The following is a 15,330-nucleotide window of genomic DNA, read 5'->3' as shown; positions in this document are numbered from 1 at the left end:
TCTCCAGGCATGAACTTGGTTACCAATCCTTGTTTATTACCTGAAAATTATTGGAAATATGTATGTTAATCTAAATTATACAGTAGATTGGGTGCAGTGCACTAATTTGTTTGTAATATTTGTTTTGGCATCTGATGGAACCTATTTACAGATGGTTGCTGGAATTATGAGATATACATATTTTTTTCATTAAAATTCTGTAATAACATTTTTTAATTTCATATTTAAAATAGTTACCCTTCTTCTGTGTAATAATAATAATAATAATAATTCAACTTTAAGCTTAAATCTTAAAAATAGATTATTTTCATTGTTAATAGTGTTGTGAAATATTGCTCTATTTGTTGATTTTATTATTTATCTATTGTTTTTATTTTTTTGTTTTTTAGGGGTATGGAAAAAGATAATACATCTAGAATTAGAGAATATGATTCTACTGATTCATGTTCCCCACCACAATCATCATCGCCGGCAACTGAACCTGAGAATAATAAAACTAAGGTTAGATATTGTAATAATAAAAGTAGGTTGTGTTTTTAGTAGCTAATGATCATAACAGTTAATATGACAAAAAAAGAAAAAATACCAGGGGCCTTAAGGGTCTATAAGCAAAGTAGAAAGTTCTATAATTACAGACAACAGTAAAATTCATAATTTTATTTACCGTTAAGTAAATTCAGTATCAAAACTGTTTGTAAATTTCTCCTCCATTCAGGAAGGCTGTTGAATTTTAGGAATATTTTTCAAAAAAAATTAAAAAAAAAAAGGCCAGTTATAATTTCTGAGTTTCACCATTATTCTTTTTCTTTTGTTTTTATCCAGTGTTAACTGGAATTTGATGGTATTCTTATGTTCAAATGTCCTTCCTTCCTGAAGTTAATCTGTTAGAGGAAATGAAGTTTGGAAATTTTCAGCATGTTGCCTGATCGGGATTGAAATCTGGAACCTCCAAATGAAAAATGGGGAGCTACCTCCCTATAGAGGTTGGGTGAGTGGTAGTGTTTTCTGTAATACTAATTTTAATATTTAAAATACCAAATGATTCATGTGATCAGTTGTAATTTAATGATGAATTCAATGACCAAATCTGATTGTAGATATTTCTTTCTTTAAAAATTAGTTTGTTGAGTTTGGAAAAGAATGAAAATGGTTGTGCTTATATTAAGGTCATAATCAATATTAAGCTGCCAAAATATATCAGCTCTTAAGTACCTTTGAGATGATAGTTTTTTAAAATTAATTATATTTTAATTTGCAACAGTTCCTCACATCATTACAGTATTAATGATTTTAGGAAACAAGTAATATTAAACCTTCTAATTATTCAACTGTAGATTAATTTGTTAAATTAGATATTTTTTTAGTTTTTTATTGAAAATCTTAAGACTTCCTATTATAATTAAGTAATGACTTCCCATAACATGATTAAAGATGCCATACATCATTTACTTCAAGTGATCACATGTAAGCGTTTTATAGTACCAGATGGGAAGTGATGAAGGTGATTTTGATCATATAGTAAAGCACCAAAATTATGATGATGAAGGTTGATTTGAATTTTCAATTTTTAAAACGTTATTGATTTTTCTAACACGGTAGCATTTATAGCAAATAATACTATGACGTAGTAAAGGAGCCATTATTGTTCTGATAAAAATCTGTGGTGAAAGATAAAATGTCATGCATAGTTACAAAAAAAGAAAAGAAAGAAATAAATTGATAGATTTTCTTTTGTAATAGCTTGAAACTTGATCTGCAAGTTACTTTGAAATATTCCAAAATCAAGCTTTATCTGCAGTAAGAAATTTCACTGAAATTTTCTCCAAAACTTTATTGGAAAAAGGAGTACAATTGAATTACCATCTGGATCTTTAGATTTGTAATCTTTTGGCTTCATAAAAAATAAAATTTATGAAACAAAATTTGTAAGTATTGGTGAATTGTAGTTTAATAGATGATTTTTTATTATTCACACAATGTATCAAATAAAGTAACAAATAATAATAATAATAATGGATCCCTATCATTGATTTGCTCAGAATATTTTGAATACTTATTTTTAGGTTTTACAATTTTTGCTCAGTAGTTTTCAAGTTTTGTATTATGAATTATAATTTTATTTTAATGAAATTGTTTTATTCCTGTAAAAATTTGATTTCTTTATACCAATGTTCAACATGACTTTTCTTTATCCTTATTTCTAAGTCGTAAAAGATTAGTCAATCCTAGCAGCCATTTTTAGCTTTGATCATTGCTGAACTCAGTGGCAAAGTGGTACTGTCTCAACAGAGTGGAGGTCCAGGGTTCGAATCTCAGTCAGACATGACATATTTCATGTGTTACAAAATTCTTCTCCACATTATATCCCACACACAAGCTTTTTCAAGCTTATGTGATATAATATTATATGATTATATGCGATATAATCAAAGCTAGTTATAATATAAAAATAAAATAAAATTCAACCTTGCCAACAATTTATATTATGTCTCTAGTACTTTCAGTCATTCGACCATCCTCAGGAGAGAAAATACTTTATTATAATTTAAAACATTAAAATTAAAAAATTATAAATGATTAAAATCATAACAACTGGTAGTCATTGTATGAAAGTAATTTTATCTGTTACGATGTTATTAGTCTCAGTTGTTATGATTTGATAATGGATTTGTTATGATTTTCAGGGGGCACTATTATGTAATGGATGTAATTACTTTTATACAATGACTACCAGTTGTTATGATTTTAATATTTTATAATTATTTAATTTGCATGTTTTAATTTTATTGTTTTAAATTAGAAAAAAAAATTCTCTCCTGAGGATGGTCGAATGACCGAAAGTACTGGAGACATAATATGAATTGTTGGTAAGAATGATTTTTATTTTATTTTCATATTATATTTAATTTTATTGTTTTAAATTAGAAAAAAAAATTCTCTCCTGAGGATGGTCGAATGACCGAAAGTACTGGAGACATAATATGAATTGTTGGTAAGAATGATTTTTATTTTATTTTCATATTATAACTAGTTTTATATACCAACAGTGGCATGTTTGAAAAATTTAAATCATTAAACCCTCCCCAAAATTCCAGTTGAAGATTAGGTTTCTTTTAATCCCTCTATAAATTTTATACAGTTAATTTTTATTTAAAAAAGACAAATGTTAGTTTCTATTTTCTCTTTCTGTATTATGATGAATTTTTCAAGTTAAGTATGAAATAAAAATGATAATGTCATAATTTTGCAATATATCTCCTTCTTTCCATGAATGGATAAGAACTTCAGTCTTGGTTAGAGAAAATAATTTTTTATATTTATAGTGAAATTGAAAGTAAACATAATCTTAATGTTTTTGAAATTTATATTATGAACAAAAGATTATTGTTCTAATAGACTATTGAGGTTGTTTTCTTTTTTAAACACTTATTATGTTTACAAATTTCTTATTAATTCGTATATGTTTTAAAGGTTGTAATAAAGGCAATTACTATTTATGTAAAAAATAAATTTTTTTGTTTTTTTTTTTTTAATTTTTACTGTTGTTTCTTTTGCAGGCATTTGATGAACTAAAAGTTGTATTAAGTCCAGAATTAGCGCACGTATCTTTTACTTTATTTGCAAATTTTTTTGGGGAAACTTTTATGGAACAGACATTAAAAAATTATGATTTAATAAGGGAACTTTGTGAACAGTACAAGAAGGAACAAGAACTTCTTGGGCAACCTGTACCAGGTATCAATAAAATTGTGTCAGAATATTCAGTAGTATTATAATTATGTATTTAGTAGTTTTCAATTGTACAGAGGCTGTTCAAAAAGTAATAATAAAAACACCCTACAGGAAAAAGTATTTATTCATTCTTCCAAATCTACATGCTCTTTTTCAAAGTAACCCCCCCCTCGGTTCTAAACGCTTTTCCCACCATTACTGGCACTTTAAATATGAATGCCAGACTATCTTGAGCTCCTTGTGGCCTCCACAGCTTTGATAACCTTGTGATTGGTCTTGAATTTTTGTCCCCTGAGTGTAAACTTGACTTCGGGGAACAGCCAGAAGTCACAAGGGACCAAATCTGGACTGTATGATGGGTGGGGTATAGTTGCGATCCCACGAACATTCAAGAAATCAACTACAGTGTGAGCAACATGGGGCCACGCATTGTCATGATGCAGTAAAATTTTGTTAATGTTCTTGTGAGGCCGTTTTTTTTTAAAATGACGCAACATCATGATTAAAACCATTTGTAATCTGCCGTGACCATTGGCCTTGAGGGACAGCATGTTGGTACGAAAAACTTTCAGAATTGAAGAAGATTATCATCATAACTTTACTGGTGCTGTGACTCATCTTTGCTTTTTTCAGAGGTGGTGACTATGCCTTTTTCCATTGAGTACTTTGTTTTTTCAGTTCCAGATCATAGTGATACATCCAAGATTCACCTATGGTTATGAATCGATTCATTTCTTCATTTGCTTCACCACCAAACCACGGTAACAGCTCTTGACACATGGAGACATGATGTTGCATTTGATCTGGTGTGAACAGGTGTGGCACCAATCTACAAGACACGTGTTACATGGCCAAATCAACATGCAAATTGAAAATGTGCTCCCAACTGAAATGTCCAGACATGCAGCGAGCTCCCTAATGGTAATTCATCATTCTTCGCGGATGATAGCGACAGCTGTATTTTTTACAACCTTGGTGTGAGACCCCCTTGTGTGCCTCATCACTTGGTATGGCTCATCGGCGATGCTCTCTCTACCCTCCTTGAAAGCTTTATACCACTTGTAGGTCACCTGGTTCGTAACATCTTCTCTATACACCATAGTTAATAATTCATACGCATCATTTTGGTTTTTTCCTGAGCTTCACTAAAAATTTCACATTACAACATTGCTCTAATTTTTTATTCATGCTGAACATGGTAGGCGAATATCTAACACACGTTATGGGAATTGCCACATATGTCCACTAACTGCACCAAACGACTTGAAACTGGTCGTTATAGTTGGCTAAAAGAATGGGCTACACGATGGTATGCAGTATTACCTCCCTTTGCAACACATTTTCCCTCAAGGTCACACTATTTTCATTACGTTTTGAAAAGCCCTCATATTACTGTTTGTTAAGCAACCAAGAAGTACTTTTCATTCATTATTTAACAAAAACATTGTGATAGTCCCAAATACATGAATATTAAATGTCCATTATGAAAAAAGTAGTAATAATGAAAATAAGTTTACATAAAATTAAGTTTTCTAAATATTCTTTCAAGTAATTTAGTATTTTTATGATTTTTTTTTTAATATTAGTTTAAACTTGGTCATAAAATTCTATGGCTTCATTACTTTTCATAATTTTGAAATCATTTTCTTTCATTAGTTTTGATTGTATAAACGTGGTGTGATAAAAAAATTTATCACAGACTTTTTGTGATGTTCACTATTGATTTTTATTCAAATTATTCTTAAAACTGTCAAAAAAAACCACTTACAGTTTTGAGTCAAGAAATTTTTAAAAACTTAAATGTTTGATTTTTAAATGATTTCTAAGCCTCATTTTTTTTGCAAATAATTCAATTAAAATAGTTGCAGAGCTACTAAGTAGTTAGTATTGAATAGAATTTTTAAATTGCATGTATTGTAATGAAAATATTTCTGTGTTGGGTTATTGACTTACTGTATATACTGGTTGATTCAGGAGGAAAGGGGAAATAATTTGGGAACTGATTCTTTATGAAATTATTTTTCATATTTAAGTCTTAAAATTTTCAGATCCAATGGAGATACCATATATTTCTGAACCGTCATTGTCAGATGATCATGTAGAAGGAGGTGTTGGAAGTTTTGGAACAAATGTAATGGTTGTTGGAAATAGAATAGATCTACAGGTAATATTTTGTTAACAAAGAAACTTTTAATTTTATAGTAATTATATTTTTTGATTATTGATTTATGTGAAAAGTTAGATAAATCAGTAAAATACAGTTTATAAGGTATTGTAAGCATGAAATTAACAGGAAGTATTTATTAGAGAAAAAAGGCTGTCACTATTATTACAAAAATTTCCCATCTGTATTTAACATTACCATGAGATAGAGGGGATATGCCATACTCCATGTTAGATTTTCATAAAAACTAGTTCGCCTTGTGTGCATGAGTTAAAAGCCTGTATAATTATAAAATAACAGAATTATTTTATTAAAAGTATTTGTTTTAATAAAATAAAACAAATACTTTACAAATAAACACATACTTATTTGTTTTATAAAACAAATAAAATTGTATGTACTTTTCTAAAAAGTATTTGTAGTATTTCTACAAAGTATTAAATATTTTTAAAAGTATTACTAAAAAGTATTTTTCACTTATTAATTTTTTGTTGAGTACTTTTGAAAATTTATGCGTCTTCAGAATGGATTTTTAAAAAATGTATTAACTTATTTTGATAATTATAGTTAAATTTTTCTATAAATAAAGTGTTAATTTTTAATGTATGTTGAAATGGTTCAATAAAACACTTTATTCAGGTTAATGAATCATCAAAAGAACTCGCTATGGAGAGACGTCTTTTAATTCTTAGAATATCCTCAGTTTTAATTTTAAATTTAACTTATTAATGCAGTTTTTTTTTTTTGTCTTCAGTCATCTGACTGGTTTGAAGCACCTCTCCAAGATTCCCTATCTAGTGCTAGTCGTTTCATTTCAGTATACCCTCTACATCCTACATCCCCAACAATTTGTTTTACATACTCCAAACGTGGCCTGCCTACACAATTTTTCCCTTCTACCTGTCCTTCCAATATTAAAGCGACTATTCCAGGATGCCTTAGTATGTGGCCTATAAGTCTGTCTCTTCTTTTAACTATATTTTTCCAAATGCTTCTTTCTTCATCTATTTGCCGCAATACCTCTTCATTTGTCACTTTATCCACCCATCTGATTTTTAACATTCTCCTATAGCACCGCATTTCAAAAGCTTCTAATCTTTTCTTCTCAGATACTCCGATTGTCCAAGTTTCACTTCCATATAAAGCGACACTCCAAACATACACTTTCAAAAATCTTTTGAAATTAATTTTTGATGTAAACAGATTATATTTCTTACTGAAGGCTCGTTTAGCTTGTGCTATTCGGCATTTTATATCGCTCCTGCTTCGTCCATCTTTAGTAATTTTACTTCCCAAATAACAAAATTCTTCTACCTCCATAATCTTTTCTCCTCCTATTTTCACATTCAGCGGTCCATCTTTGTTATTTCTACTACATTTCATTACTTTTGTTTTGTTCTTGTTTATTTTCATGCGATAGTTCTTGCGTAGGACTTCATCTATGCCATTCATTGTTTCTTCTAAATCCTTTTTACTCTCGGCTAGAATTACTATATCATCAGCAAATCGTAGCATCTTTATCTTTTCACCTTGTACTGTTACTCCGAATCTAAATTGTTCTTTAACATCATTAACTGCTAGTTCCATGTAAAGATTAAAAAGTAACGGAGATAGGGAACATCCTTGTCGGACTCCCTTTCTTATTAGGGCTTCTTTCTTATGTTCTTCAATTGTTATTGTTGCTGTTTGGTTCCTGTACATGTTAGCAATTGTTCTTCTATCTTTGTATTTGAACCCTAATTTTTTTAAAATGCTGAACATTTTATTCCAATCTACGTTATCGAAAGCCTTTTCTAGGTCTATAAACGCCAAGTATGTTGGTTTGTTTTTCTTTAATCTTCCTTCTACTATTAATCTGAGGCCTAAAATTGCTTCCCTTGTCCCTATATTTTTCCTGAAACCAAATTGGTCTTCTCCTAACACTTCTTCCACTCTCCTCTCAATTCTTCTGTATAAAATTCTAGTTAAGATTTTTGATGCATGACTAGTTAAACTAATTGTTCTGTATTCTTCACATTTATCTGCTTTCTTTGGTATCATGACTATAACACTTTTTTTTAACGGAAATTCCCCTTTTTCATAAATATTGCACACCAGTTTGTATAATCTATCAATCGCTTCCTCACCTGCACTGCGCAGTAATTCTACAGGTATTCCGTCTATTCCAGGAGCCTTTCTGCCATTTAAATCTTTTAATGCTCTCTTAAATTCAGATCTCAGTATTGTTTCTCCCATTTCATCCTCCTCAACTTCCTCTTCTTCCTCTATAACACCATTTTCTAATTCATTTCCTCCGTATAACTCTTCAATATATTCCACCCATCTATCGACTTTACCTTTCGTATTATATATTGGTGTACCATCTTTGTTTAACACATAATTAGATTTTAATTTATGTACCCCAAAATTTTCCTTAACTTTCCTGTATGCTCCGTCTATTTTACCAATGTTCATTTCTCTTTCCACTTCTGAACACTTTTCTTTAATCCACTCTTCTTTCACCAGTTTGCACTTCCTGTTTATAGCATTTCTTAATTTCCGATAGTTCCTTTTACTTTCTTCATCACTAGCATTCTTATATTTTCTACGTTCATCCATCAGCTGCAATATATCGTCTGAAACCCAAGTTTTTCTACCGGTTCTCTTTATTCCACCTAAGTTTGCTTCTGCTGATTTAAGAATTTCCTTTTTAACATTCTCCCATTCTTCTTCTACATTTTCTACCTTATCTTTTTTACTCAGACCTCTTGCGATGTCCTCCTCAAAAATCTTCTTTACCTCCTCTTCCTCAAGCTTCTCTAAATTCCACCGATTCATCTGACACCTTTTCTTTAGGTTTTTAAACCCCATTCTACATTTCATTATCACCAAATTATGATCGCTATCAATGTCTGCTCCAGGGTAAGTTTTGCAGTCAACGAGTTGATTTCTAAATCTTTGCTTAACCATGATATAATCTATCTGATACCTTCCAGTATCGCCTGGCTTTTTCCAAGTGTATATTCTTCTATTATGATTTTTAAATTGGGTGTTGGCAATTACTAAATTATACTTCGTGCAAAATTCTATAAGTCGGTCCCCTCTTTCATTCCTTTTACCCAGCCCGTATTCACCCACTATATTTCCTTCCTTGCCTTTTCCAATGCTTGCATTCCAATCTCCAACTATTATTAAATTTTCATCTCCTTTTACGTGTTTAATTGCTTCATCAATCTCTTCGTATACACACTCTACCTCATCATCATCATGGGCGCTTGTAGGCATATAGACGTTAACAATCGTTGTCGGTTTAGGTTTTGATTTTATCCTTATTACAATGATTCTATCGCTATGCGTTTTGAAATACTCCACTCTCCTCCCTATCTTCTTGTTCATCACGAAACCTGCTCCTGCCTGCCCATTATTTGACGCTGAGTTAATTACTCTAAAATCACCTGACCAAAAGTCGCCTTCCTCTTCCCACCGAACCTCACTAATTCCTACTATATCCACATTTGTCCTACCCATTTCCCTTTTTAAATTTTCTAGCCTACCAACCTTTTTCAAGCTTCTAACATTCCACGCTCCGACTTGTAGAATGTTATTTTTTAATTTTCTGGTGACCCCTTCCTTAGTAGTCCCCACCCGGAGATCCGAACGGGGGACTATTTCACCTCCGGAATATTTTACCAAGGAAGGCGCCTCCATTATTGCTATGTGAAAATGCAGAGAGCCACATTTTCTTGGAAAAAAGCAGCTGTAGTTTTCCATTGCTTTCAGCTGCGCAGTACTCAGAGGACTGAGTGATGTTGATACGGCCGTTTAAGTCGTCCTGACTCACGCCCCTAACAACTACTGAAAGAGCTGCTGCCCTCTTTCAGGAATCATTCCTTAGTCTGGCTCTCAACAGATACCTCTCCGATATGGTTGCACCTTCGGTCCAGCTACTCTGTATCCCTGAGCACTCAAGCCCCCTCACCAACGGCAAGGTCTCATGATTCATAGAGGAGGATTAATGCAGTAATAATTTTTAATGTAAAATGTAATTAAAAATAAAAAAATGTTGCATCATGATTATATCAACATCATCATCCTTCAACCTGAATCATTCAGTCTTAAGTCATAGATTGACTTAAGTCATAGATTATAACTGCATAATCTATCATAAACTGGAATGTGCAGTCAGGTACAAAAGTGATTTTTATAATAGAATAACTTCAAAACTAACAGTGATTTTCTGTCTTATCTTCATGAAAATTAATTTTTTTTTCCTCTTTTGCTGGTTGTCTTTCCATACCATTTGTTTTTCTATTATCTATTATGATTTTCTATCTGTTATGATTTTCTGTGTAAAACATTTATAACTTTCATAAATTTGAGTATATTCGTACAATCCTTCTGATGTGCCATAAACTATCTGTAACTTTATGTAACTGTCATTACATGTCTCATCAAGTTTATTGACCGTATTTATTAATCAATTTTTTTCACGACTAGTGACACATTGGTTCATAGTTTTAAGAATAAAACTTCTACTGTGACAACTTGATTATCAACATAGACACATACAAACATGTGAGAGGCACTTTATAGATTGCTTATATGAAGAATGATCAGAAAGTAAGTTACACACCCTATATGAAAAACACATATTTATGACAATTTTTTTTTTATTAAACAAAAAACTACATATTTTTATCTATTTTTTGATATAATCACCAAGTTTTTCTAAACGCTTTTCATACCTTGTGACAAGTTTTACAATTTCACTTTCATAAAAGTTTCGTCCAATTTCCTTTAACCATTTAAGGGCCGCTTCCTTCAGTTCATCATCATTAGCGAAACCCTCCCCTCATAGGTCTCGCTTGAGGGGACCTAACAGCTAGTAGTCACAGGGTGTTAGGCCAGGGCTGTAAGGTGGATGAGACCAATGAGTCCTTTGTGACTCCTTTGTCACATGAGCTGATTGAGCAGTAGCATTGTTGTGAAGAAAAACGACCCCATTGCTCAATCTTTCAGGTCTTCGATCTTTAATGGCTTTATGCAATTTTTTTAAAGTCTCACAGTAAGAATCGGCATCGATTGTTGTTTCTTGGGGCATAAATTCACTGCAAACAACTCACTAAGAATTGAAAAGGACTGTCAGCATAACCTTTCGAACATTTGGGGATGTTTTCACTTTTTTTGGCTGCGGTGAATTTTTGTGCCTCCATTCATGTGATGCTCATTTAGTCTGAGAGTTATATTGAAGCACCCAGCTCTCATCTCTGATGATTTGTTTCAAAAACTGTGGACCAGTCCTGAAGTAACGTGGAAGAAAAGAAAAGGCAGATACAAAACATTGATGCTTGTGTGGCACTCACCGTGCACACATCTTACGACAACCAAGCTGATTGTGAATAATCTCAAACACATTACCATAATTGATGTTAAGTTCTCTTGGAATGTCTCTAACTTTAATGCGCCGGTTACTCAAGATCATTTCATTCTCGTGTTCTGTGTTACCTGTTGTGCTTGCATTTGAAGGGCGTCCAGCACGCAGTTTGTCACTCACATTTATTCTTTAGTTTCTGAACATTTGGCACCATTTTGTGATCATGGGGCGTGACAATGCATTCTCATCATATACCTCACCTAGGGATCATGAAAACAACAACACAACCAGTGCTGTCACCACTAGACATTAATATATCCCTTTCTGTTCAAGAACACGGCAAGGGTGCAGCTTATTTTTTAATCCACCTCTCATATATTACTCAATACAATAAATTAATTTGTATAAACATGAGGCTACTTATATTCATACGGTTTGATTCTAAGTTGTACTATCTGTTCAGATACTTCAAGACCTACCTTGTTTTTTAAGATAGTTTAATTTTTTTTATTTGTCTAAAAAGTAAGATTTGTTTTTTTTAAGCTGCTATGGATCCCTTTAGTCAGTTCATGACTAGAGAACCTGGTCATTAGAAATTCTATGGTTTTTTCTCTTTGATTTGTAAAATTTTGTTACCCATTATGTAGGTATTTTGAGATAATTTAGTAAAGATCAGCTTCAATAGTTTTTTCTATAATGAAATTATATTTTAATGTAGAAGAAATAATTTCATAAATGGAACTGATTTTTGTTTGGTGTTAATGTGCAGTAAATTTTGAATTTGAGGGTTAATAGATTTTATTCTGTTAAAATTGAGTGCAAGAAGTTTTTATTTTAGTCTGCCAGCTAGTGTAATCAATGTCTTTATTTTACTTTGTGACAAGGATCTGTTATTTTCTATCACTACATTAATCTCATCTTCTTTGCTATAATATGCATATAAAAATACATGTTAGACCATAACTGTAGAAATAAAGAAAAGTAGATTAATAATATGGTTGTATAACTGTTTTTTTTCTTTCAGGAACCTTTATCAAAGTCTGGTAGCCCTGGAGTATTGGGAGTTGTTGAAGATGCAGGGCTTGCTATTAAAAAAATGGAAAATTCAAGCCGGTTAGTTATATTGTACATCTTAATTTATTTATAACTATTAATATATTATATTCTGATACTTCTGTAAGTATTTTTAGTTTAACATCAATATTTCAAATACTAATATTATTAGGCTTTTTCTAATATGATCTGCATTTGACTCCATGTAATGTAATTTTTCTTCAGTAGTGTGATGCAGTTAATCAGCATCTTCCTTTGTATAAGGCAGTCGGTTTAAGACTTGACCACATGTTGTATTCTAATGCTAATGGCTTGTTGATATCCTTTAGTTACTATTCTGTTGTTAAGTTTTAATTAACAAATGATCCTATCCTGATGATTCAGAAACATAAAATTCAACTGATTTGATGTTTCACTTGCTACATGATTAAAGAACACAGCTGTCTGTAAATCCAAAATTAATTAAGTTGTATAGATATCTAGATTGCTTGCAGAATACCATGTGCATCAATCAGTTGTGCTTCATACCTAAAACAGCTCTACTGTTTAATATTGTAAATGCTACATTATTCTTCCCTACAATTAACTGAATTCAGGTTTTTCAACCTGAATTTCAACCTTTTTGCTTGTTTGAATATTTCTACATTTACATTTACAGAAAAATAGATATTTAGTCATTTATTATAAAACATATAGTTTAGCTACTAATTTTTGACTCCTTAAAAACTATCTTTGCAAGTTTTCTTTAGTCATCATTATAAGATTGTAAGTATTTGAAAGAGGAGTTACAACAAAAAGAAAAGGTCTATTGTTTTTCATGTAATTATTTATTTATGTTAAAATTAAATGTTTTCAGTACAAGCCTGTGTGTTGTTGTCAGCCGCTTAACAAATTCAACAGTTTTTATCAATGAATAAGTGTATATAATTAATGAAAAATAAAACAAACAAGGTTATGCTGACTGCAATGTTATTACAAATGTTATTGTACTTAAAAGTATTTAAGAATCATAAATTATTTGTTAAAATGGAGATTTTAAATTATTTTTACAGGCATTTACGTGGGAATTGGTTAGCATATTGGGAACATGAAATCGGAAGATCTGGAAAAGATAATAGGTTCAATGTTAAACAGATAAAATTACAAAGTTTTGGTGGTCATACTAATCGAATACGTGCACTTCATGTGCTTGATAATGAAAATAGTTTTTTTAGTGCTAGTCAAGATAAGACTGTTAAGCTGTGGTCTTTAAGAAGCCAGGTAAATATATATATATGTATTAATATATGAGGCATATTCATAAAGTAAGGGCTGTTTGGTCATTAAAAAAATTAACTCATGAGAAAAGGTTTTTACTTACAGTTTTAGTTTACTACATATCTACTTTACTTTTCCACATAATCGCTATTCAATTCTAAGCACTTCTTGTAATGCTGCACCAGTTTCTTTAACCTCTCTGCATAGAAGTTTGCTGTCTGGGAATTGAACCAGTTGACAACGGCAGTCTTGAGTTCCTTGTCGTTTTCAGACCGTTGTCCACCAAGACACTTTTTCAAATGCAAGAAGAGGAAGTAGTCACTAGGTGTAAGGTAGGGACTGTGTAGAGGGTGGTCAAAAAGTTCCCATTGAAAATCTGGAATCTTCTTGGTTAAGGTAGCGTTGTGAGGACACGCATTGTCGTGAAGGAGGATTAAGCCGGTTGACAGTTTCCTACATTGTCGATTTTGGATCGCACATCTCAGTTTGGTAAGAATTTCGTGGTATACAACAGCTGTAATTGTTGATTCACGTTCCATGAAGCAACCAAAATGACACACTTTTCATCACAAAACACTGTAGCCAACATTTTTTGACTCGAGTGTGGAGATTGCTTAAAGTTTTTCAGTTTTGGGGAACTTGAATGGCACCACTGCATTGACTGTTGTTTTGATTCTGCTTTGGTGTAGGATATCCATGTCTTGTTGTCGTAACAATGTAGGAAAACAAATCATCTCCATCTTGTTGGTATCAGACCAAAAATGCTTGTCCACTGCACATTCTTTGCTCTTGTATTGGTTAGTGAGCATTTTTGGTACCCACCTTGCACACAATTTGTGATATCCGAGCTTTTGTGTAACAGTTGTGTAGATAGAAGTGCATCCAACATGCGGAAATTCATCAACCAGAGCACTAATCATCAATCGCCAGTCACATTACAGTTTTCGATCACATCATGGGCACTACTGAATCAAAACAACAACTGAAGTGGCTTTGTAAATAGCTGATAGATGGCCCTGCATGCGTGAAACTGTGTTCAGACCCACTAATATTTAAATATAAGCCGACAGCCCTTACTTTATGAATGTGCCTCGTACATATACCAGATATGTACTACATTTATGTACAATATATATAATTTGATAATCTGATTTTGCAATATTAAAAATTATGAGAAAATGCTGGTTCAGTTTTTAATAATTTATATGTAATTTTAAAATTGCACCAAAATGGCGGGGAAATAATAGAAATGTTCAAAAGTTTAATTATGAATAGTGTTAAAATTCTTTGCTTGTTTCTGAGTCCAATTAATTTACTTTCCTAGCGACTCTTATTACCTATACCTAGCGGGTAAAGTAAATCATAAGATCATAAATGCTTTTATGATCCATATGTTTAGTTTCCAAGTTTGAATTAATTTTGATGGCTTTTAGCTTTCATTGGAGAGGACTTGAAAGCAAACAACACACTTGGCTTTCTATCCAATGAGGTAAAACCATGTTTTAAATAACTGTCATCATACAGTCTTGTCTTTTTACCAATCGATTCACTGGTTGTAGATAGCTCAGTTAATTTTTTCACTAATGTATCGATTTTACATAAGAATCTAATTGGAACAAAAAAATTTAGTTACACAGTTTTACTACACATTAAAAAACCAAAACTTCAATTATTATTATATTTTCAATGAATCTGTACTCTTAAAAACTTAAATAAAGGCACCAGATGCATGTTTTGCATTCAAAATTAAACTGATATTCTGCAATCCCTT

General features: G+C 31.6%; 1 protein-coding gene across 1 annotated transcript in view; it reads left to right on the top strand.

The window, feature by feature from the left end:
- Wdr81 (WD repeat domain 81) overlaps positions 1-15,330 on the top strand; it is a 91,128-nt gene that overhangs the window by 67,904 nt on the left and 7,894 nt on the right. The window contains exons 21-25 of the mRNA XM_075374748.1: positions 390-501; positions 3,558-3,735; positions 5,781-5,896; positions 12,274-12,362; positions 13,355-13,562. Coding sequence (XP_075230863.1) covers positions 390-501; positions 3,558-3,735; positions 5,781-5,896; positions 12,274-12,362; positions 13,355-13,562 — 703 coding nt within the window. The remainder of the gene's footprint in view (positions 1-389; positions 502-3,557; positions 3,736-5,780; positions 5,897-12,273; positions 12,363-13,354; positions 13,563-15,330) is intronic.

Source organism: Lycorma delicatula, chromosome 9, assembly GCF_047948215.1.
Source record: "Lycorma delicatula isolate Av1 chromosome 9, ASM4794821v1, whole genome shotgun sequence".
Lineage (NCBI taxonomy): Eukaryota > Metazoa > Arthropoda > Insecta > Hemiptera > Fulgoridae > Lycorma > Lycorma delicatula.
Note: the sequence above shows the minus strand (reverse complement) of the source record. Positions and strands in the feature narration are given on the sequence as shown.